Source organism: Rhineura floridana, chromosome 2 (assembly GCF_030035675.1).
Source record: "Rhineura floridana isolate rRhiFlo1 chromosome 2, rRhiFlo1.hap2, whole genome shotgun sequence".
Lineage (NCBI taxonomy): Eukaryota > Metazoa > Chordata > Lepidosauria > Squamata > Rhineuridae > Rhineura > Rhineura floridana.
In genome coordinates this window covers 135,486,356-135,512,527 of record NC_084481.1, presented here as the reverse complement: position 1 = coordinate 135,512,527, position 26,172 = coordinate 135,486,356, and the positions used below count along the sequence as shown (strand labels likewise).

General features: G+C 44.1%; 1 protein-coding gene across 4 annotated transcripts in view; it reads left to right on the top strand.

Moving 5' to 3' along the window:
• The window catches only part of LUZP2 (leucine zipper protein 2), a 592,171-nt gene that overhangs the window by 249,152 nt on the left and 316,847 nt on the right, over positions 1-26,172 (top strand). For all 4 annotated transcript variants that reach the window (XM_061610611.1, XM_061610612.1, XM_061610614.1 and 1 more), the window contains exon 4: positions 4,033-4,114. In XM_061610611.1, coding sequence (XP_061466595.1) covers positions 4,033-4,114 — 82 coding nt within the window. The remainder of the gene's footprint in view (positions 1-4,032; positions 4,115-26,172) is intronic.

Below are 26,172 nucleotides of genomic sequence, written 5' to 3'. Positions count from 1 at the left end.
CAGCCTTGGATGGGCGGGCAGACCTGGCATGCATTACGGAGACTTGGCTGGACGAGGCCTCTGCTCCCATTCTTGAGGCCATGTGTCCACCAGGTTTCCGTTACGCACAACAGCCGAGGGTCGGAAGGCGGGGAGGGGGTGTGGCAGTCATCTATCGAGAGTCCTTGGTTTTTGCCAGACCTCCTCTCCATAGGACCCAATTTGTTGATTGCATGTACTGGAGGTTGGGCCTGAAGGGCAGTTTGGGGATCCTGCTAGTGTACCGCCCACCCCGCTGCACAGCAGACTCCCTGGCCGAGGTGCTGGAGGTGGTCTCGGCTGTATGGATGTTGTCCCCAGAATTGTTAGTGCTGGGTGACTTCAACGTGCATGCCGAGGCCACTCTCACTGGAGCCCCTCGGGATTTCCTGGAAACCATGGCTTCCTGGGAACTGCACCTTAATAACACTGGGCCCACCCATGTAGCCGGTCATGCTCTTGACCTTGTGTTTGTCCTGGGAGAGGAGAGGAGTGCTCTGAAGTTGGGAGTGGTTTATTCCACCCCAGTGTCATGGTCAGATCACTACCTGGTAAACATAGACTTCTCAATGCCACACCCCATCCGCAGGGGCGAAGGACCTATTAGAATGGTCCGCCCCAGGCGCCTGATGGATCCGGATGGATTCCTGACTGCGCTAGGGGAACTAGAACCTGCTGAAGGTCGCCCAGTCGAAACCCTGGTGAGGGAGTGGAATGATGGAATCACCAGGGCATTAGACCGGGTGGCTCCGAAACGTCCTCTCCCCCTGAATAGAACTCAGTTAGCACCATGGTATACACCACGGTTGCGTACTCTGAGGCAGGAGGTGAGACGGCTAGAACGCCGGTGGCAGAAATCCCGTTCCGAAGATGTCCGGACACAGGTCAGAGCAGCAGTAGATGCCTACCAAGTGGCAATAAAGGCAGAAAAGGTTTTCTTTGCTGCCTCTATTGCATCTGCGGAGTGCTGTCCCAGGAGGCTGTTCCAGGTGGTCCGAAGCCTGGTCAGTCCAGTTGCCCAGGAACCCTTGGAACAGTCAAAGGCCTCCTGTGACATATTGGCAAAGCACTTGGCCGACAAAATCGAACACCTACGCAGCTCAATTCCATACACCGTGGACACAGTAAGTGAACCAGAGTTGGCCAGTTGTATACCGGTAAGTTGGGATCGGTTCCAGCTTCTCCCTTCTGAGGATGTGGACAAGGTGCTCTCGACTGTGAAGCCTACCACTTGCCTAACTGACCCATGCCCATCGTGGCTCCTTATGAGCTGCAGAGAGAAATTGGGCAAGGGGATCAAAGCGGTGGTAAACGCATCCTTGAAAGAGGGTGTGATGCCATCTGCTTTCAAGGAGGCAATCGTAAAGCCCATCTTGAAGAAGCCCTCCTTGGATCCCTAAGGTTTCAATAACTTTCGCCCAATTTCGAACCTACCATTCTTGGGCAAGGTCATTGAGCGAGTGGTGGCCAATCAGTTGTCAACACACTTGGATGAAACGGATTATCTAGATCCATACCAATCGGGTTTCAGGACTGGGCACGGAACTGAAACAGCCTTGGTCGCTCTGGTAGATGATATGAGGAGGGCATTAGATAGGGGAGAATTCACCTTTCTTGTCCTCCTCGATCTCTCAGCGGCTTTTGATACTGTCGACCACAGTATCCTTTTACATCGCCTGGAGGGATTGGGAATTGGAGGCACTGTATTACAGTGGTTCCGTTCCTTTCTCTCTGATAGGTATCAACAGGTAGCATTGGGGGAGGAGGTTTCAGACCCTTGGCCTCTCAATTGTGGTGTGCCACAGGGCTCTATCCTCTCTCCCATGCTATTTAACATTTATATGAAGCCGCTGGGGACAATCATTAGGAGATTTGGGCTGCAGTGCCACCAATATGCGGATGACACTCAGCTCTATCTCTCATTCAAATCTTCACCAGAGTTGGCTGTGGAGACCTTGTCCAAGTGCCTGGAATCCGTGAGTGGATGGATGGGAAGGAACAAGCTGAAGCTGAACCCCGATAAGACCGAGGTGCTGCTTGTGGGGGATAAAGGAAGGTTGGGAGATGTTGACCTGAAGTTCAATGGGGTGAGTTTACCCCTGAAGGACCAAGTCCGCAGCCTTGGGGTTGTGCTTGACTCCAGGCTGTCCACAGAGGCTCAGATTTCGTCTGTGAGCCGGGCAGCCTGGTATCAACTACACCTCATATGAAGGCTGCAACCCTACCTTCCTGTTCATCAGCTCCCCCTGGTAGTACACACCCTGGTCACCTCTCGTCTGGACTACTGTAACGTGCTCTACGTGGGGTTACCCTTGAAAACGGTCCGGAAATTACAACTGATACAAAATGCGGCGGCTCGACTGCTTACGAATAGTCGCCGCTGGGATCACATCACCCCATTGTTGTTCGATCTACACTGGCTTCCAGTTATTTTCCGGGCCCAATTCAAGGTGTTGGTATTAACCTTTAAATCCCTATACGGTTTCGGCCCAGTTTATCTGACGGAGCGCCTTCAACGCCACCAATTATGCTGCCCGACAAGATCAGCCACGCAGGGCCTTCTCTCAATCCTGCCGACAAAAACAGCTAGATTGGCGGGTACGAGAGAGAGGGCATTCTCAGTGGCGGCCCCCACTCCTTGGAACTCCCTCCCACAAGATCTCCGGCATGCCTCTTCCCTAAATGTATTCCGTAAAGCCTTAAAGACCTGGCTCTTTCAACAGGCCTTTGGGATCTCCGGGGAGTGTTAATTGCTATGAATGAAATGCCTCCTACCCTGTTTTAATATTGTTGCTGCTGTATTGTTCTTATAGTGTTTTTATATTGTATGTTGTATTTTATCTATTGTGTTTTAACTGTTTTGTACATCGCCTAGAGTGGCCATTGGCCAGATAGGCGACACAGAAATTAAATTTATTATTGTTATTATTATTATTATTATTCTGCCAGTTGCAGACTCTCACTCTGAAGGCATCTGTTGACTTTCTCTTATTGTTCAGTTCACTGCACAGGCTCTCACCCTGCGGTGGAACTACACATGCACTGTACACCCCACTTCCAATCTCCTCTAGATTGGTTAAAAAAAGTAGAAGAGGTAGTGCTTCACCCTCAGGACTCCTAAGGGATTATCTCCTTTTATGTCTCCCCTTTGATGTCTTTCCTTCTGTGGCAACTCTGCTGGTAGCAGACCCGATGCCCAAGGGCAGCCAGGCTTTTGATGCAAGAGACTGCAAGATTGACTACAGTCTCTCTCTGAAGTCAGGGTCGGGGGGGTCAGTCCTTGCAGCATGTCTCAAGAGTCAGCAACCCAGAGGAGCAAGCAGGCAAGCACCCAGATGCTCAAGTACTCACTCCCAGGGCAGGTCTTCTCCAGTGCCCCAGTGCTGCAGCGAAGAACGTGTTCATTCTCCCCTATTCTGAAGGTTTGTCTGTTTGCATCCTACTATGTCTAATTCCCAGAATAGATGTACCTAGGTGTCATTTACTGGTAGAACCTTATATCTGAGAGTTGGATCTGAACCATGATGAGGACTGCTGTTTAAGATGCCTATGTTCATTTGAAGTTCCCAAGTTCAGTTGAAGTTACCTGAATAATAATGTACAGTGATGAGTCGCCATAAGAATTTGGCACTGCATCTTTTTCTAATCATTCCTTCTAAACAGCTCTGTGTGTGTGTGTGTGTGTGTAGGGGGTAGATCCAAGTGTACAATTTGCTTTGAAATGAGAGAGTTAATGAATTAGATTTTAAAGAATCTTTTTGCCAATATTTTGCACAGCAGTCTATACAATAGATACAAAAGGGAAGCAATTTCCTCTTTCTGACTTTTCCTTTTGGAACTTGACTGGCGTGCACTGGGCATTTGTGGCCTTATTAATGTCACCCCAGCAAAGCACAAACAGTGGTTATTCTATGTAATTAAAGGTGCCTTGTCATGAAATGAGAGTAAACAAAAGCATTCTTTCCTAATGGACAATAGAGATGAAGTTTGTGTTTTGTCTCTTCAATAAACTAGGGAAGAAATGAAATCGCTCCAGGAGGCCTTTCAAAAGCAGCTTAATGAGGCAGCTGAGAAGGCAGAAAAACAGCAGGCTACAGTGAGTAACTCTGTCTTTTCTTTATTATTATTTTCTTCAACCTTTCCATGCCCCTCTTCCTTTGTAAATGCTTCAATTGCTCGATTATGTTTGCATGAGCAATGTTGTTGGTATGCATTGAATATAGAATGCTCCTTTTGGAAACAAATAATTCTCTATTGATAAAAATATATAGGGTATCTTGTGATTACTAGTGATTGTCTCATGATGGTTCAAGAAGGGACTGTCCAAACTCTTGCTTCCAACCTATCAGGAACTAACACATATAAAGATAGATTGAGGTGTCCAGCGCAGTCTTGTCCTGTTTTTTTGGATGAGTTTCAGTTGGTACAGCTTGAGGACGTTGACAAGGTGCTTGGTCTGGTGCGTGCGACCACTTCTAGGTTGGATCCTTGCCCTTCGTGGCTAATAAAAGCTAGCAGGACTGGAACAGCCGGCTGGGCCAGGGCGGTGATTAACGCTTCTTTGCGGGAGGGAGTGGTCCCTGGACTCTTGAAAGAGGCGACAGTGAGACCACTCCTAAAGAAACCGTCCCTGGACCCGGAAAATCTTAACAACTATCGGCCGGTAGCTAATGTCCCATTCCTGGGCAAGGTCCTGGAACGAGTGGTCACCACCCAGCTCCAGACACTCTTGGATGAAACCGATTATCTGGATCCATTTCAGTCCGGCTTCAGGCCCGGTTTTGGCACGGAGACAGCCTTGGTTGCCCTGTATGATGACCTTTGTCGGGAAACGGATAGGGGGAGTGCGACCCTTCTGATTCTCCTTGATCTCTCAGCGGCTTTTGATACCATCGACCATGGTATCCTTCTGGGGCGACTCGCTGATTTAGGAGTGAGCGGTACTGCATGGCAGTGGTTCCGCTCCTATCTGGCGAGCCATCCCCAGAGAGTAGTGCTTGGGGAGCATTACTTGGCACCTTGGGACCTCTGGTATGGGGTTCCACAGGGGTCAGTTCTGTCCCCCATGCTCTTTAATATCTATATGAAGCCGCTGGGTGCGGTCATCAGGAGTTTTGGGGTGCGTTGCCATCAGTACGCTGATGACACGCAGCTCTATTTCTCCTTTTCATCTTTTTCAGGTGAGGCTGTCAACGTGCTGAACCGATGTCTGGCCGCGACAATGGACTGGATGAGAGCTAACAAACTGAGGCTTAATCCAGACAAGACTGAGATGCTGCTGGTGGGTGATTCTCCTGACCAGATGGGGGTTGTTCGACCTGTTCTGGATGGGGTTGCACTCCCCCTGAATGATCAGATTCATAGCTTGGGAGTTCTTTTGGAACCATCCCTGTCGCTTGAGGCTCAGATCTCCTCGGTGGCACGCGGTGCTTTTTACCAACTCCGGCTGGTGGCCCAGCTACGCCCCTATCTGGACAGAGAGAACCTCGCCTCCGTAGTTCATGCGCTGGTAACCTCAAAATTAGACTACTGCAATGCGCTCTACGTGGGGCTGCCTTTGAAGACGGTTTGGAAACTGCAGCTTGTGCAGAATGCAGCGGCCAGATTGTTAACGGGGACTAGATGGTCCGACCACATTACACCGATTCTGGCCCGCCTGCATTGGCTGCCTATATGTTTCCGGGCCCGGTTCAAAGTGCTGGTTTTAACCTACAAAGCCTTACACGGCACAGGACCACAATACCTGTTGGAACGCCTCTCCCGATATGAACCTGCCCGTACACTATGCTCATCATCGAAGACCCTCCTCCGAGTCCCTACTTATAGGGAAGCTCGGAGGGTGGCAACACGGAAAAGGGCCTTTTCAGTGGTGGCCTCCAAATTGTGGAACAACCTCCCAGAGCAGATACACCTGGTGCCAACGTTACTATCTTTTCGGCGCCAGGTTAAAACTTTCCTGTTCGCCCAGGCATTTTAATCATTTTAATCATGTTTGTACGTATGTATTGGAATTGTTTTAATTTAATATTTGAATTTTAATTGTGTTTTAATGTGTTATATGCTATTGTGTTTTTATGTTGTTCTTGTACTTGTTAACCGCCCAGAGAGCTTCGGCTATGGGGCGGTCTATAAGTTTAATGAAATAAAATAAATAAATAAATAAATAGAGCATAGATGAAATCTTGAGTGACATGGATCTGATTCACCTCAATTTTCAATGGGAAGACACAATGGATCAGTTTTTGTCTTGGTCATGCTGAGCCCTATATTTGGAATTAGAAGCAATTCTGACCCATCCCCAAGGTTAGAGTGATTAGTATGCATTGAGCTTGCTTAAACAATTTGGTTCATAATGTGTGGCATCTGTTCCCCGTTTGTCCTATTCTGAAGACTAGTTCTCATAGGCTGTTTGGTTAGATGTGCAGTGAATACCTGATTCTGCTTTGCTGCACTAAGTTGCACTAGGTGGCCGTTTTGATTCTTTCAAATATATGATTATATGACTCTATGAAACTTGGTTCTACAAAGAAGTGCAACATAGTCCATGTATAAGTAATGTGTCAACAGAAGGCCTTTTAAATCAAACAGCACGTTAGGGACAAAGTTGCTCAAATTCAGACGGAGTTGGATGCCACAGTTAGAGCAAGTCCAATGGAGATGTTCAGAGCACTGTTTGTTCCATATGCTCTGGATCAGTTTTGATTTTTGTAGCTTGAAGATGTGAACAAGCTGCTTGAAGAAGTGTGGCCAACCACCTGCCCCCTTGACCATTGCCCATCTTGGCTTCCTTAGAGCTAGTTATAGGGGGTTGACTGGATGGGTTCAGTATTTGATCAATTCTTCACTAGTGGAGGTGGGAAGTATCACCCACCTTGAAGGAGATGGTGTTGTGTCCCCCTCTTAAGGATCCTCTTATCTTCCTGGAACCAGAACTGTTAAATATCTATTGCCCGGTGGCAAATACCCCTTTATTGGGCAAGGTGCTTGAGAGGGTGGTGGTGATCCAGCTTCAGGCATACTTGGATCCATTCCAGTCTGGCTTCAGGTTTGGTCATGGCATTGAAATTGTCTTGGTCACCCTGGTTGATCACATTTGTTGTGGGAGAGATGGGGAGTATGACCATGCTTGCTTTCCTTGATCTCTTGGCAGCTTTCAGTACTGTTCACCACTGTACCCTTTTGAAGCCTCTTAGGGAAGTAGGGGTTGGGGGCACTGTCCTTCAGTGGTTCTGCTCCTACCTCCTGGGCTGTTCATAGGAAGTGGTTATGGGAGGCAACTATTCGGCACCATAACAGTTGTCCTGTGGTGTCCCTCAGGATTCCATCTTATCCCCCATGCTTTTTAATATCTATATGAAGCTGCTGGGAGTTGTCATCAGGAGATTTGGAGTGAGGTGTCACCAATATGTAGATGATGCCCGGCTATATCTCTCTGTTCTATCTGAATTGGGAGAGGCAGTTGAAGTGTTACACGGATGCCAGAAGGCAGTGATGGGCTGGATGTGGGCCAATAAATTGAGGCTGACTCCTGAAAAGACAGAGGTGTTACGTGTCCTGAGTTCTCAACTTCAGAAGGTGGAGTGAAAGCTTGTGCTGGACAAAGTTGCACTCCATTGGAAAGATCAGGTCCACAACCTGGGATTGCTCCTTGATTCAATCTTGTCACTGGAGGCTCAGGTGGCCTTGGTGGCTAGGAGTGCCTTTTCCAATTATGGTTGGATTGCCAGTTTCTACCAATTCTGGACAGAGACAACTTGGCCACTGTACTCCATGCTCTGATAACTTCCAGATTGTATTATTGCAATGCATGGGGTTGCCCTTGATAATGACTCAAAAGCTGCAACTGGTCCAAAATGCAGCAGCCAGACTATTGGCTAGGATTCCATTTAGATCTCATATAACCCCTGTTTGAAAACAGCTGCACTGTTTGCCAGTCCATTTTTAGGTCCAATTCAAGGTGCTCATGCTTGTGTTTAAAGCCCTAAATGACTTAGGCCCCAAATATCTCAAAGACTACCTCCTTCCCTACAAACCCTCTGAAGTATTGAGATCAGCAGAAGGGGTCCTCATGGGAGTTCCTCTGCCCTTAAAAGTTGTTTTGGGGAGGGTGGCCTGGGAGAGGGCATTTTCTGTGGCAGCTCCTAGGTTATGGAGCTTCCTCCTCATGAAAGTACATCTGGCACTTTCACTGTACAGCTTTTGTTATGTGTTGAAGATGCACCTCTTCACCCTGGCTTTTCAGACTTGATATATATTTATATCATAGAAACATAGAATAGTAGAGTTGGAAGCGGCCTACAAGGCCATCAAGTCCACCCCCCTGTGCAATGCAGGAATGCAAATCAAAGCATTCCCAACAGGTGGCTGTCCAGCTGCCTCTTGAATGCCTCCAGTGTCTGAGAGCCCACTACCTCTCTAGGTAATTGATTCTATTGTTGTATGGCTCTAACAGTTAGGAAGTTTTTCCTGATGTCCAGTCGAAATCTGGCTTCCTGCAACTTGAGCCCATTATTCTGTGTCCTGCACTCTGGGATGACCGAGAAGAGATCCCGGCCCTCCTCTATGTGACCAGCGGCATCACTAGTGGGAGTGTGGGGGGGTGCAGACCTCCGGCGCGTGCCCTCCCTGGGCATGGACGGGGGTGGCTGGTCTTGCATGCGCGCACGCGCACGCACAAACACACTCACCACGTGCTCCACGCTGGTGGTGGAAGGCCCGTCCCAGCTTCACCGCCAGCAAATGGGCGCCTGCTGTCGGTCTTGCCCGCCTGCCTCCGAGGAGGAGTTGGCTGCGCCGACCCAGAGCACTTCTCAGCTCTTTTGCTGGCCAACGGCGTGGGGCAGGGTGGCTCTGTGTGTCACCTCCCTCAGGGTGTCACCCGGGTGCGGTCTGCAGCCTCCGCACCCCGGTAGTGATGCCCCTGTATGTGACAACCTTTCATGTACTTGAAGAGTGCTATCATATCTCCCCTCAGTCTTCTCTTCTCCAGGCTAAACATGCCCAGTTCTTTCAGTCTCTCCTCATAGGGCTTTGTTTCCAGTCCCCTGATCATCCTTGTTGCCCTCCTCTGAACCTGTTTCAGTTTGTCTGCATCCTTCTTGAAGTGCAGAGACCAGAACTGGACACGGTATTCCAGATGAGGCCTAACCAGTGCTGAATAGAGGGGAACTAATACTTCACACAATTTGGAAACTATACTTCTGTTAATGCAGCCTAATATAGCATTTGCTTTTTTTTGCAGCCACATCACACTGGCTCATATTTAGCTTGTGATCACTGAGCCAAGTATCTCCCATCTTATAACTATGCATTTGGTTTCTTTTTCCTAAGTGTAGAACTTTGCATCTATCCCTGTTGAATTTCATTCTGTTGTTTTCAGCCCAATGCTCCAGCCTATCAAGGTCCCTTTGAATTTTGTTTCTGTCTTCTACTGTATTAGCTATGCCCCCCAATTTTGTATCATCTGCAAATTTGATAAGCATGCTGTGTACCTCCTCATCCAAGTCGTTAATAAAAATGTTGACTAGCACTGGGCCCAGGACCAAGCCCTGTGGTACTCCACTTGTTACGTCTGCCCAGTTTGAGAAGGAACCGTTGATAAGCACTCTTTGAGTACGATTCTGGAGCCAACTGTGGATCCACCTAATAGTTGTTCCATCCAGCCCACATTTAGCTAGCTTGCTAATCAGAATATCATGGGGCCCTTTGTCAAAAGCTTTGCTGAAGTCGAGGTATATTATGTCCACAGCATTCCCACAGTCTACAAGGAAGGTTACCTGGTCAAAAAATAATATAAGATTGGTTTGGCAGGATTTGTTCTTGATAAATCCATGTTGGCTCCTCGTAATCACTGCGTGGTTTTCAAGGTGCTTACAGATTGACTGCTTTATAATCTGCTCCAGAGTTTTTCCAGGGATTGATGTCAGGCTGACTGGTCTGTAGTTCCCGGGTTCCTCCTTTTTGCCTTTTTTGAAGATAGGGACATTAACCCTTCTCCAGTCATCTGGCACTTCACCCATCCTCCAAGGTTTCACAAAGATAATATACAGAGGTTCTGAGAGTTCTTCAGCCAGTTCCTGCAATACTCTAAAATGCAGTTTATCGGGCCCTGCTGATTTGAACTCGTTCAAAGTGATTAGGTATTCCATGACCATTTGTCTATCAATCTCAAGCTCCAATCCTGACCCTTCTACTTTATGTTTCCCGGGAGGGTCACAGATCCTTTTTTGGGAGAAGACTGAGCCAAAGTAGGAATTGAGCACTTCTGCCTTTGTCATCTGTAATCATTTTGCCATCCTCATTGAGTAGCTGTGCCACCATTTCTTTTCTCTGTCTTTTACTATGGACATACCTAAAGAAAGCTTTTTTGTTGCTTTTAGCATCCCTCGCTAACCTCAGCTCATTCTCAGCTTTAGCCTTCCTGACACCATCCCTGCAATTCCGTGATACCTGCCTGTACTCTTCTTTTCTGGCCTGGTCTTCTTTCCACTTTCTGTATGTGTCCTTTTTTGTTTTCAGTTCCTCTCTAAGCTTTTTCTGAAGCCACATTGACCTGTTCTGTTGTTTCCCCCCTTTTTCCCTTGTTGCAATTGCTTGCCGTTGTGCTTTTCGAATTTCCTTTTTTAGAAACTCCCACCCATCTTGGACTCCTTTTCTCATTAGGGTGGCTTGCCATGGAACCGTACTTACAATTGTTCTGAGTTTATTAAAATCAGCTTTGCTGAAGTCCAGGGTGTGCATATGGCTACTCTCCGCTTTTGCTTTTGTTAACATCAAGAATTTAAGTATGGTTTGGTCACTTTCCCCCAGATTTTAGGACCCTCTCTAGCTGTGAATGTAATTTGTTTTAAACTGTTTTAATAATGTATTTTATATTGTTGTGACCTACCCTGGGACCCTGGATGGTTGTAATTATTAATTTTACTACTACTACTACTACTACCAACAACAACAACAAAAACAACTATGTATTTAAGGGGGAAAGCTCAGTGCAAATTTGTAATATTTAGAAGCTTTTACATCTGTCTTGTTTGTGAGATTTCTTCCCCTTTTAAAATCTTCATTGCTTTTCTCTCTCTTATTTTTATGTATTGACAGAATGAAATATTTGTTAATGGAACTGACACATTGAAGGACTCCCCCCCCTCGCATATGCATACCCACACATACTGTTCTACTTCCACTCTTATATAGACATTAGGGACTTTAGAGTAAATTATGCCATTGGGAGTCTAAACAAGTTTAGACTGAAGAAATGAAAACAAACGGTGGTTGCTCTACACTCTGCTTCTTTAAAATCAATTGGAAATGAGCCTTTAGCTTCTTTTTCTCTGTACTCTACATCATAAGCAGTCAATTTCTGCAATGATTTACACTTAGGAACCCTGAAATAAATTACTGGTTATTTTTGAAAAAGTTATTTTTCTTCCTTCTTCCTTCTGTTACGTTGCATTCCATCAAAGTGGCTGAGACCCACGTAGCTAAGGCCCTCCCTTGTGTCCTATAACATAGGATGACAGGTGCCCTTTTAACAATATTATCTACATACCACAGATGTTAAAGGCACATAAACAGCACATGACTGCTTCACAACTATGAGAACTTAATTGAAACTGGCTATATCAGTAGCTATTAAATATAAAAATGAAATTGACAAACCATGTGGAAATGGGGACTGACTTAATAGATTCATCCTAATGCATTCATCTTAAAAGTATATAATCTTTTAGGGAAAATTTGGATTGTTTACCACTATTTTATTTATCATCTTTGGCTCAGAAGCTTTAAAATGTAGTTCTTCAGCTTATCTGTTTTTTATCTTTTAGTTTATGAATTTAGTAAATTTATAGCTTTTTCATAGTCAAATCCAGTTTTTGTAATTTTACTTTCTTTTCTTGGTCTCTGCTAATTAACCATGTTTACTTGCTACACTACCTTTGGGAAATACAAGGAAAGAAAACCATTTTGGTGATGTAATTAACTGCCATATTGGAACTTTTAGCCCATAATCACATGAGGGAGAAAGCTAGGGCAGGGAGAGTCACTATAGTTTCCTATAGGAGGAAATGGCATGCACAATGGCTATAAGGGAACTAGCACCGGGAAGGGGGGAAAATCCTGCATGTTGAGATCTAGCAACTTGAGATTTCTAGACTTTCTTTCGCACATCTCCATATGCTTTCACTTGAAGACTCACACTCCTTTTCTCTCGTATGTGTGAAGCTTGCTGAAAGCTATGCTATTCCTGTTCTTTGATTTTGCATTTTCATCACTGATATTTGATTCTTGAATCAGGTTACTGCCCAAGGTGTGGATTTTATCCACTATCAATAAGACATTATTGCTGATAGTAATTTCTGGTGGAACATAAATCTTATCCCAAATGGTTGATATAAAACTCTTGTCTTCTTCAGACTAATAATTAGCCTGGAATGTGTATCTGGTACTGAAAAGCAATCAATAATTACTTGCCTGTCCTCTCAAGAGTTAATTGCTAGGTAAAGAGGTAAGACACAAGTGTATGGGTTTAAACTAGGACCACTTTATTAACTGCACTTAAACACTGTGAAGTATAACTAAACTGCATAGAGCAATGAGATGCATCAACCTCATTCAGGCTGCTAGCCCTATTCTTTCTAGGCAAGCCTACAAGTAAGGGGGGATTCAAGCTAGCCTTAATTCCAGCTCTTCCCCCCTGCCATACCCCTACAGTGAGAAGGGAGGTTTTCCTGACCTACTCCACCTCCAGTCACAAGACACTGAGTGAGTGGCACAGGTTAAGTTCAATAGTGTCTCATCTGTGTGTGCAAGTCTCTGAAATCACTGTTCACCTTAAAGTGCCTCAGGGTACTCACCATTCATCTCCCAATATCTCCTTTTTCCTACACCACCTGCCACAGGTACATTTGTCAGACACTGGAAATGATATTTTCTTGACTAATTTGCATATGACTGTGAGTCTGCTATTGAGAAGAGATGAGAAGTAGTACTAAGTTGAGACTTGTCTAGCTGACTGCATAGCACCCAGAATTCCCCTCCACTGTCTGTTGGGCAGTGCTAGCCATCGTAGAAGCATGTGAATTGGAAGTGTGCGATGTAGAAGTGTTAGCAACAGAACCCTCCAATGTCTCCACGCCAGTTGCTTCCCAGAGGCCTCCCATACCATAGGCTAGGGATAAGGCCAAGCCTGTGGAACCTCCCAATGTGTTGCGCCCCATGGGGAAGGCTGGCCCCAAATTGGCTAACCCCAGTACTGTGTAAATGCATGAGCCTCTCCTGTAAAACTGTCCCTCAGCACAGATGAAAATGAGGCCTGGAAAAAAAAGAGGCCTATATGATTTTTAGACAAGGCTCCCTCCTAGCTCTCTACCTGGGGATGCCAGGGATTGAACCTGGGACCTTCTGCACTCAAAGCAGATGCTCCACCACTGAGCTATGGCTCTCCTGCAAGACAATGAGGCCTAATCCTTTGGCCAAGGTCCATAGCCAGGAACAAAGAACAAATATAAATCTAACAGGGAGGAACAAGAATAACTCTAGGTCCAACACATGGCCACCAATACAGGCCTGAGGCCTAGTACTCAGTCCAAAATACAACCCCATGGCCTAGACATGTGGCCAGCTATGCAGGCCTTACACGCAAGCCTGATGCCTCAATATAGGTCCAAGGCCTAGGCTACATGCCTAGCCCACAGGCCTAGCTTATTAGCTTAGTTATTGACCCTGACTATAGACCCCAAAATACAGGCCTGAGGCCTCAATGCCCAGGGGCTCCCCAAGGATGTGTACTGGTAAATAGGTCCCAACTGCAGACCCAAGGCCTTGTGCCCAATCCATGGACCCAAGCTCAACCAGACCACTCAGAAGGCCAAAACCAAAAAAGCAACATGGCTGCTAGACTGCAGTGCCTGCACAGCCCAAACCACCCGTGCACACTGCGAAACCCTGGGGCAATCTCCACTGCCCAGCCAAGTGTGGAGCAAACTAGTAGGCCATGTCACACCCTCTGAAGGTCTCCAACACTGTCCCTCACCGCTCCAGCCACTCACTCTCATCATGTTCGACACTTTTGCCACTCCCTGTCACCGCAAAAGCTCAGATGATACTGAGGGGCAGAGGCCCAAAGGACCTATGCATCCTATGGCCTGCCCCTCCACCACCTGGCAACAGGGCCGGAAGTGTCAGTCCTACCACAAATGCTCTCCCCACCAGACTGGTTTTAGTGCTGAAACATTTCTTCAAGTACCTTACTTTTTGCTTGGAGCTTTTTAAGGGTAAATAGATTACCATCTGCTCTAAATTGGATCTTTATTCTCACATTAACATCACAGACGGCATTCAGAAGCAGAGTGGCAAAACTATGAGTTGAAAAGCATCATCTTCTTCATCATTCTAGCATTCCATTGCAAAACTGTCTCATCTCTAAATTAAATCTCTCTTGGCCACTGAATCTAGCAAGATATTTAAAAAAGGAATCTCTGCAGAAAGTACTCAAGGCCTTTGTAAGAGTCACATTACATGTTTTATAGCACACATTTCCTAGATGACCACCCCATGTCCACCCTAAAATTGGTTAGGAAGGCAATTATGCACCAGACAAATGCTGGTGGGAACATGTCCAACACATCTCTCCATGTATTTACAGAAACATGTTTCTCTTTTAAACACTATGTTCACAATGGTCACTAAGAGATCTAAGGAGAAAACCTAAGCAATATCCCATGTGAAGTAACAAATAACAAGTTTAGGTTAGTGCTGTTTGTGGAAAAGGGGTAAATATCTGATCCATCTTGCAACCAGGTCAGGACCTCTAACTGTGTCAGGAGCATACATTTTTCCAGAACTGGATCCTTCTCATTTCAAGTGACCCATACTGGAAATAGCATGTGAAGCGGAGGCCTGATTTGGCTCCAAAACATTCCTAAGTTGATCAGCTCAGATATGGCGAGGACTCTGGGGCAGTGATGAGTGTGATGATGCACTGTTGTAAGGGTAAGGCTCCTTGATAATTCTTATTGTTCAGAAAAAGCAAGCACTTATCTTGACAGAAGGCCAATATTGCAACTTGCAAAGCAATTAAAATGCTTCTCATTTTTAAAGAAGTGAGTGGACATATATTTTGTATTATGGTCAGTGAAAAAACCATGTTTTAAATAATATTTTCACCAATAGAATAGGTTGAATCAAGAATCTTCAGGCAACAGAAAACAGAAATATAAATTGCTGCATATATGCAAGTGGAATTCGTAAGGGGAAAATGCTGCTATGATAACTCAAGCTCAGCCACAGAAATCTAAAAACATGCTTTATTTCAGTGTATCAGATAGTATACTAATGGATGATTCACCATGTGCAGCACACAGAGGTCTGTCTTAAAGCAAGGAGGTAGAACAACAACAGTAATAATAATATGCAATAATAATACTGGGCAAGATCCAGTGTTATGCCAATGGATGTGATGAGGTTCCCTTTCTCCCTTCCCCTCTGCATCCCCCAATCTGCTCTGGAAGGACCCAACCCTCCAGGACACATTTGTTTTAGGGGTGCTGTGATGGGTTGCATGGGGGAGGGAAGGAAGGGAGTCCCATCGCATCGGTAGCAATCTCAGTAAGGGGTCGGGATTGCAGTTCAAGATTGATAAGGAGATAGTCAGGAAATACCTAGATAACCTAAATGAGTTCAAATCTCCAGGGCCTGATGAACTGCATCCCAGAGTATTGAAGGAACTTACTGATGTACTCTTGGAACCTCTTGCCATCATCTTTGAGAAATCCTGGAGAATGGGAGAGGTGCCGGAGGATTGGAGACGGGCAAACGTCGTCCCGCTCTTTAAAAAGGGTAAAAGAGAAGATCCGGGGAATTACAGGCCGGTCAGTCTGACTTCAATACCGGGAAAGATATTAGAACAGATAATAAAAGAGTCCATTGGCAACTATCTAGATGACAATGCCGTGATTGGTGGGAGCCAGCATGGGTTTGTCAAGAAAAAATCCTGTCAAACTAATCTCATCTCTTTTTTTGATCGGGTCACTAGCTTAGTAGATGGTGGAAATGCTGTAGATGTCATCTATCTAGATTTCAGCAAAGCGTTTGACAAAGTCCCCCATGACCTTTTGATTAGCAAACTGGTCAAATGCGGACTAGATGGAAATACTGTCAGGTGGATTCACAACTGGTTGGAAAACCATACTCAAAGAGTGGTCGTCGGTAGCTTTGCTTCGGACTGGAAGGAGGTTTCGAGTGGAGTGCCACAGGGTTCTGTCCTGGGGCCGATACTCTTCAACATTTTTATCAATGACTTAGATGACGGGGTGGAGGAAAGCCTTATGAAGTTTGCGAATGATACGAAACTGGGAGGGATAGGTAACACAATGGAAGACAGGAATAAAATCCAAAGGGACCTGGATAGACTAGAAAATTGGGCTGAAATTAATAAAATGAAATTCAATAAAGACAAATGCAAGATTCTGCATTTAGGCCACAAAAACAAAATGCACGGGTACAGGATGGGAAATACCCGGCTTAGCAGTAGTGCGTGTGAGAAGGACCTTGGAATTGTAGTGGATCGCAAGTTGAACATGACCCAGCAGTGTGATGCTGCGGCAAAAAAGGCAAATGCAGTTTTGGGCTGCATAAACAGACCTATAGTTTCCAGGTCGAGGGAAGTAATAGTCCCACTATATTCTGCATTAGTCAGGCCTCATCTGGAATACTGCATTCAGTTCTGGGTGCCTCATTTTGAGAAAGATATAGACAAGTTAGAGCGGGTTCAGAAGAGGGCGACGAGGATGATAGCCGGTATGGAGAGCAAGTCTTATGAGGAAAAGTTGAAGGAACTTGGCATGTTCAGTCTGGTGAAAAGAAGGCTGAGGGGTGACATGATTGCACTCTTTAAGTACCTGAAGGGCTGTCACATAGAGGAGGGTACAGATTTGTTCACTGCTGCCCCAGAGGGTAGGACTAGGTCTAATGGTTTTAAGTTGCAGGAGCGTAGATTCAGGTTGGACATTAGAAGGAACTTCTTGACAGTAAGGGCAGTTCGGCAATGGAACTGACTGCCAAGGGAGGTGCTGGGATCCCCTTCGCTGGATGTCTTCAAGCAGAGGCTGGACAGCTATCTGTGGGAGATGCTCTAGCTGTGGATTTCCTGCTGTGAGCAGGGGTTGGACTCGATGGCCTACAAGGCCCCTTCCAACTCTATGTTTCTATGATTCTATGATTTTGCATAAACTGAAGTCTGTTGTGCAAGTGGGACATCACAATTGGTTATCACCTATACAGTAGGGCCCCGCTTTACAGCATTCCGGTTTACAGCGTTCCGCTAATGCGGCGGCTTTCAATCAGGGGAAATTCCCTGTTTTAAAGCTGATTTTGCCATTTTGCGACGCTTTCACGTCATTTTCACACGACGTGGCCCATTATAGTCTATGGGGTTCCGCTTTACGGCGATTTCTGCTTTACGGCAGGGGCCTGGTCCCTAACCCGCTGTATTAGCGGGGCCCTACTCTATATGGGCATCTTTCCATCCATCATTTATGTTAAATAATTGAAATCTAGACTATCACCATCTACATGTAGTCTATTTTTCAGTGCTTAGAAGGATCTAATTTGAACTTTTCAAGGTCAAAAGCTTGTTATAATAAAGGCCAGGAGATGAAAAATAACCCTCATTTCATACCATAAGTACAGTAAGTTTGGAAACACACACACAGAATTTGGTGCAGCAGTGAGTGCTTGTCTCCTAGAAAAATAGTGTCATTGTCTTTGGATAAAATGGGGGGGGGCAGCATCTGGATAGTGTGCTATATTCTCAGGTTTTTAAATGGCAGCCTTATTTTAAAGATGAGGTAGAGATGTATGAAATCCTCCTGAGATATGCTGCTAATCTTATTTAAGTGCTTTTAAAGTACTCTTGAACTTCTTACCAATCCTTTACCTTACAAAGAACAGACAAATCCTTCAGATTTGGTCCTATTTCCTCTGTTGGTTCAACAAAATTCATTAATGAGAGCAACACTGCTAAATGATTAGTTGTCAAGATACAAATGAGTCAGAAGTGCAATGCAGTGGATAAAAAAGCTAATGCAATTCTAAGTTGCATCAATAGAAAGTGTTGAGTATCAATAATGAGATGTATTAGCACCACTCTATCCTGCTTCAGGCAGACTTTAACTGGAGTATTGTGTCCAGTTCTGGGTACCACAGTTTAAGGAGGATATTGGCCAACAGGAACATGTCCAGTGGAGGGAGACAAAGATGTGAGAGGCCTGGAGACCAAATCCTATGAAGAAAGGTTGGAGGAACTGGGAACAGTTAGCCTGGAGATAATTAAAAGGTCTCGGTCCTGGTCAGTCACCAACAGTTCAGGCCCAATGAGCATATCTTTTTGCCCCAGTGGGCATCACTTTACATTTGCTGATATTAAATTGCATTTCCCATTTTACTGCCCATTGATTCAGTGCAGAGAGATCTTCTTGGAGCTCTTCACAACCCCTTTTTTGTTTTAACCACCCTGAACAATTTGGTATAATCAGCGAACCTGGATACCTCAATGGTCACCCTTAACTCTAGATCATTTATGAGCAAGTTAAAAAGCACAGGTCCCAATACCGATCCTTAGGGGACTCCACTTTCCATATCCCTCCATTGGGAGAACAGTCCATTTAGTCATACTTTCTGCTTCCTGTTTCTTAACCAGTTACTGACTCACAACAGGACCTCAAATACATATTGTCAACTGGACTACCTCTATATGTATGCTTGTTGACACGCTCAAAGAACTCTAATAGGTTACTAAGATAGGACTTAACCTTGTGGAAGCCATGCTGGTTCTGCTTCAGCATGACTTGTTCTATATGCTTGGCAATTCTGTCTTTAACAATACTTTCCACCAGTTTTCCTGGAATATACATTAAGCTAACCAGCCTGTAGCTTCCATGATCCTCCCTGGATCCCTTTTTAAAAAATGGATATTACATGGACTACTTTCCAGTCCTCGGGTATAGAGGCTGATTTTAGAGGCCTCACATATTTATTTTATTTATTTATATATTGCATTTGTATACTGCCCCATAGCTGAAGCTCTCTGGGCGGTTTACAACAATTAAAAACATTAAAAACAAATATACAAATTTAAAAACACATTTTTAAAAAGCAATTTAAAAACACGATGCTAAAATGTAACAAAAACATATTTTTGTTAGAAGATCAGCAGTTTCACATTTGATTTCTTTAAGAACTCTTGGGTGGATGCCATTTAGACCTGGTGATTTGTCTGCTTTATTTTGTCAATAAGCCCTAGAGCTTTGTCTCTTGTCACCACTATTTGCCTCAGTTCCTCAGAACTTTCTTGTGAAAGTTAGTTCAGGCACAAGGATCTGCCCTATATCTTCCTCTGTGAAGACAGATGCAAAGAACTAATTCAGCTTCTCTGTAGTATCGTTATCCTCCTTTAGCACATCTTTAACTCTGTAAACTGCCCAGAGAGCTTCAGCTATGGGGCGGTATATAAATGTAATAAAATAAATAAATAAATAAATAAAATAACTCCCTTGTCATCCAACGGTCTGACCTCCTCCCTAGACAGTCTCCTGCTACTGATATAGTTGAATTTTTTTGTGGTTTGACTCTATGTTTTTCAGCAATGTGGTCCTCAGATTCTTTTTTAGCATCTCTTTAGCATCTCAAGGTGGTTGAGCGGGTGGCGGCGAAGCAGTTGCAAGTACATTTGGAGGAAGCGGATTATCTGGATCCATTTCAATCAGGCTTCAGGCCTGGACATGGGACTGAAACGGCCTTGGTCACCTTGGTGGATGATATGAGGAAGGCGTTGGATAGGGGCGAATGCACCTTCCTCGTCCTCCTGGATCTCTCAGCGGCTTTTGATACTGTTGACCACGGTATCCTTCTGGACCACCTGAAGAGGTTAGGCATAGGGGGCACTATATTGCAGTGGTTCTGTTCCTTCCTCTCTGGTAGGTACCAGAGAGTGGCATTGGTGGATGAGGTTTCGGATCCTTGGCCTCTCACTTGTGGGGTGCCACAGGGCTCTATCCTCTCCCTGATGCTGTTCAACATAGATTTATGTTTATATAGATAAAGCCGCTGGGGACTATCATCAGGAGATCTGGGCTGCAGTGTCACCAGTATGCTGATGACACGCAGCTCTATCTCTCATTCAAATCTTCACCGAGGCTGGCTGTAGAAACCCTATCGAAGTGCCTGGAGTCGGTGAGTGGCTGGATGGGAAGGAATAAGCTGAAGCTGAACCCTGACAAAACTGAGGTACTGTTTGTGGGAGACAAGGGAAGGTTGGGGGATGTTGACCTGGTGCTCAGTGGGGCACAATTGCCCCTGAAAGACCAGGCCTGTAGCCTGGGGGTCATTCTTGACTCCCAGCTGTCCATGGAGGCTCAGGTCTTGGCTGTGAGCCGGGCGGCACTGTATCATCTCCATCTGATACAGAGGCTGCGCCCCTACCTTCCCAACCATCTGCTCCCATCTGTGGTACATGCCCTGGTCTCCTCTCGCCTAGACTACTGTAATTCACTCTACGTGGGGTTACCCTTAAAAACGGTCCGGAAGCTGCAACTGGTACAGAATGCGGCAGCTCTCCTGATTAAAGGCAGCCGGCGGCAATATCACATCACTCCAGTGCTGAAGGAGCTGCACTGGTTACCAGTTGTTTTCTGGGCCCAATTCAAGGTGTTGGTTCTGACCTTTAAAACCCTATACGGTTTCGGCCCAGTCTATCTGAAGGAGCGCCTCCAACATCATCAGGGATGCTGCTCAACAAGATCACCCTCAAAAGGCCTTCTCTCCATCCCACCAGTTAAAACAGCTCGACTGGTGAGAACTAGGGAGAGGGCTTTTTCAATTGTGGCCCCCACTTTGTGGAATTCCCTTCCAAATGATGCCATGCCCCCTCTATGATGAGCTTCTGCCGGGCCTTGAAGACCCGGCTCTTCAGGCAGGCTTTTGGGGTGGGTTAGGTGTTATTATTATTGTTGAGATTCTTTTTTTTTTTTTTTTCAATAATTTTTATTCAGATTTTCATAAAACATACAAAACAAAATCATAAAACATTCAAAGACAAAAAACAAAATCAAAAATAGTTAAACAAAAAGAAAAAAAAAGAAAAGAAAAAAACAAAAATAAAAAATAAAGAATAAAATATTGACTTCCCATTTGTCAAAGATCAAATCAGTTATAAGTCTATAATATATAACAATCCTGTCTCTTAAGTCATATTATAAAATCACTTTCCTCCAGTAGTTATCTTACTTAATCATCAAATCTCATAAACATTACTTTATTCTTTCCACAAAAAGTCAAAGAGAGGTTTCAATTCTTTAAGAAATATATCTATCAATTTTTTTTCCAGATAAGCATATCGATTAATCCATCTCATTACTAATTATGATAATCTTATTGTCATAACCATAGTCAAAATAAACATTTCAATTAATCCATCACATCAGAATCTGTTAGGTTCAGTAATTTCAGTAGCCATTGTTCTATTATCTCTATTAGTTCCATTTTCCATCTTCCATCTTCAGTAGTCTTGTTAAGTCCAGTAATTTCAATATCCAATCTTCCATTATCAGTATTCCATAATAATCTTGCTGTCAAAGCCATAGTCATATAGTAAGAGTCTAATGGGAATTACCTCTATCCCAAATATTTTCTTGCCATCCATTCTGAATAGGTTGCTGAAATACTGCTGTAAAATCATATCTCTGTTCTTTTTTTCAAAATACACTGGGTCATCTCTTAAAAGTTTTTCCATTGTCACATGGCTGCAGTTAATTCCATAGATTTTCTCTATATTGGGCTCCATCACATCATTCCAGTCCAGAAGATAATCCATGCCATTGATAACTTTATCTCTAGAATCTTCATTAATTTCTTCAGAGATAACATTGAGTTCCAAACAATAGATTTTATTTCTAAAGTCCATAGACTCCAAATCTTGTTCCTGTTCCACGTTTGTTCCAATCTCCGGGATCTCCTCTCTCACAGGGACCCCTATTCCAGTCTCCAGGGTCTCCTCTCTCACAGGGACCCCTGTTCCAATCTCCGGGGTCTCCTCTCTCACAGGGACCCCTTCCAGGGTCACCTCTCTCACAGGGACCCTTATATCTTTAATCTCCTGCTTCATTTTACTCAATTCAATTTTCGTTATCTCAATCTCATCCATTATTTTCTGAAACATAGTTATTTCCAGATTCTCAGCCACTTTCTTAATTGCCATTTTAAAAGAAAAATATAGGAAAACCACTTCTTATTTCAGCAACAATTGGGTTAATACTCCAAACTTGGTGACATCACAGTATAAACAGAGCAGACAGCCTTATCTCTCCAATAGTTAAGTAAACAAAATGTAGTTCCCAGGATCGAAACAATTAATGGCAATCGTCAAGAAACAGATTCGTCAAAATAAAATAGACCAAAAAGAGAGTAGTCTCAAAACAGTATAATATTTTTCAAAATAAAAATCTGGAATAGAAATCCCTCTTCTGTGTATATCTTTAGAATGCAAATCCAGGACAGCTTTTTGCAACAAAAACAGAGATAAGCTATTAATTAGTGCGTAGCAGAGAGAAGTTATGGCTCCCCAGTGAGATGTCAAAAACCGATCAATCTGGCAAATCTCTTTTAAACAGCAACAATTTAAGTCAAGTAAAAGAAAAATATAGAAAGAAGGGTGCTTGCCTGTTAGTGCGTTCTCTCTTAGAAGATAAGATGAACGTTCGCTTTAACAGATAGAGCTTGCTGTTGAAAATCCGTCCCACCTTCGTCGGCTGGACCTCGTCCCATAAATTAATGAGATCTGGTCGTCCCAACAAAAATAGGCTTTGAGGTTAATCTCTTCGTTTCTCCCTACCCGGGAGAAGTTTAATCAGTCAAAAAAAAAAGAAAAAACTGACTGATATATCTGAATAAGCTTCTTTTGAGGCAGGAGCCCGTCTCAAAAGCAGGCACAGGCTAAGTCACCCTTCCCGGAAGTCATTATTGTTGAGATTCTTAATGTTTTAATGTATTTGTATGTTTTTATTTTGTACGTCACCCAGAGTGGCTGGACAGCCAGCCAGATGGGTGACTAATAAATTAAATAAATAAATAAATAAATAAATTATTGCTTGCTTGCAGTTCTTTTATCAAAGTTTGTGTTCTTTTTTTTTATTCCCCATTTGGACAAAACTTCCATTTTCTAAAGGAAGCCTTCTTGTTTCTAATAACTTTGACTGCTCGTTAACCACTCAGGCATCCTTTAGGCCCTGGTGATATCCTTCTTCATAGTCCAGCTGAGCTTCTAATATTGTGTTTTTAAACCCAAACATTTTTGAGATATTTAACTCTCTTGGCCTTGTCTTTCAACTATTAAATAAGTAAAATAAGTAAAATATAGCTTAGAGCTGAATGAAGATGGTTCACATGTGTTATTCCATGGGTGACACAGAGTTTGAACTGATTACTATGGATTTGAAATGGGAAAATCTTTGCTGGTGCTCAGTGCCTAACTTCAGTCTTAGCACTTAAAATATGGGGTTTGACCCACATTTGCGCTCAGCCGAGTTCTTCTAGTGCTGCAGGGAAGGATTGAGGAGGCTATTTTTGCCAGTTCCTCCTTTCTGGGCAGCCAGCTGTGCCCCCTGAAAAGCTGCTCTGGAAGATCAGGAGATTTTCTGGAACAGAGTGGGAGGTGACTCAGGTAGCTGCAGGGGGAAAGTGAAAATGGTGAAAATTGCTGAACTTCCTCCTCCATTATAGCACATTACAAGAATTGCAGTCCTTGTGTCAAATTCTTCTCCTTTGCAATCAATCAATCAATCTTTATTGATACAGTCATAGACCAAAAACATTTATAAATAAAACTACGTACATTTATAACAAGAGGTTACAAAGATGCAGTCATGTTAAAACAATAAAACAATAGAACAAGGGAAACAGTTACAATAAGGTAGCGGAAGCTTCTGAAGGGATAGATGCCCTCCGTATTGATTGGGCCGCGAAAATGTATTTAGCGACTGGCAAGATAGTATCCTTATTAGCCGCTGACAAAAGATGTAAAAGTAAACAGTCAAGCGGTTTGTAGGGGTATTTATTTATGATGGGGGTTATGAATTTGGAGCGAATATCATCATATAGGGCGCACTCAAAGATGATATGAGAGAGAGTTTCTATGGCGCTGACACCGCAAAGGCATAATCGGTTTGCATACGGGATACATTTAAATCTCCCTTCAAGTAAGGCAGAGGTAAGACAGTTAAATCTAGCCTTTGTAAAGGCTAGACGATATTTGAGGATCGTGAGAGTTTCCAGATAAGGGGCACTAAGCATAGGCGCAAAGCTCAGACCAAAGTGAATAGGAGAACAGGTCGAGGTGGCTGCGGTAATGGAGCGTTGGAAGTCCATATCACTGATACGAGTCCAGATAGAAAGTTTAACTGTCTCTGGAGCGTGGGACATCAGATGTTCAATTGAAAGGCCAATACTTGCAAGGTAGTTTTTAAACGTTAGGGCCCATTTCGAGGTAAAAGAGTCTTCCCAGAGTAAAGGGAGATAGCCAGTGGATTTTTCATAAGACATTTTAAGCCAGAAATTTAGGGCAGCCATCCACGCTTGAGACTCAAGTGAGACTAGGCCGGATTCTAACCTAAGGACCGCCGCAGGAACGCACCTGGGAACACCAAAAATTTGTCTGAGAAACAAGGAGAGAACTACCTCCACAGAGGAGTTGAAGGCACCAATCCATAAAGGTACCCCGTAGAGAAGTTGAGAAATAGTTTTGGATCTAAAAACCTTTAGGGCTGCCGGAATGTATTGTCCTCCTTTAGTGAAGAAGAACCTTCAAATACCACTGGCTGAGTTGCGAGCAGTAGAAATAGCCCCTCGGATATGGGGAGTCCAGGACAGAGAGGAATGAAATAGTATACCAAGGTATTTGAAATGAGAAACCTGTTCTATTTTATGGGTATTGATTGTCCATACGTGAGCAGGAGAGTGCTTGGCAAAAGCTAAGATCTTAGTTTTGGAAAAGTTTATAGATAGTTTGTTATCATGACAGAAACTCATAAAAGCTTTTGTTAGGCGTTTGAGTCCTACTTTAGAAACAGAAAGGAGAACAGCGTCATCTGCATACAATAACAGAGGACAATGCAGGTTCGCTAACTTAGGGGGGTGGAAGTCCGGGGATTGACAATAAAGGGACAGATCATTCATGAAAAAATTAAATAGAAGTGGGGCTAGTATGCAGCCTTGTCTGACTCCTTTTGTTGTAGTAACGGGGTTTGTGAGATGTCCTTCACGACTACATCTAACACGAAAGGATGTGTGGTGGTGCAGACGGCTAATTAAGAAGAGTAGTCTCTTGTCAATCGTAGATTTTGCGAATTTCGCCCATAGTATCTCCCTAGGGATGGAATCAAAAGCTGATTTCAAGTCGACAAAGGCAACAAACAGGCCGTTACCCCAGCGGTTCTTGTATTTTTCAGCTAAGTGATTTAAAATCACACAGTGCTCTATCCCAGACCTACCTTTCCGGAAAGCTGCCTGCTCCTTTCCAAGGATATTATCCTCCTCCAACCAAGATGAGAGTCTCTCTTTTAAGTAGCAGGCATATAGTTTGCCAATAATGGAGAGGAGGCTAATTGGGCGGTAGTTTGCTGGGTCCTCATTGTTCCCTTTTTTAAATATAGGGATAACTATGGATTCGAGCCAAGACTCAGGAAAGCATCCAGAGTTATTGATCAGAGTAAAGAAATTTGCTAGAAGAGGGGCCCACCAAGCTTGGTGCGCTTTCAACATTTCAGAAAGTATATTATCAGGTCTGGGAGCTTTGCCGGATTTCAAGCTAGCAATCAAATCAATAATTTCTTTTTGGGTTACAGGTGGCCAAGTGGGAAGATTTGTTAAATTATCAATAAAGGAAACGGCATTTACAGTCTCGTTGCTTGCAGAGAAATATTTCTCCCAGAGGTATGGGGAAATGTGGCAAGGGGCCGGATTTAGTGGTCTCATGGAACCAGAGACCAGCTCCCAGAAACACTTCGAATTATTTGATCTGGAAGCTTGAATTAAGGCTTCCCAATCTTCATGCATCACCTGCCTTTTTTTGGTGACTATCATATGCTTGTAGTATTTTTTGATAAT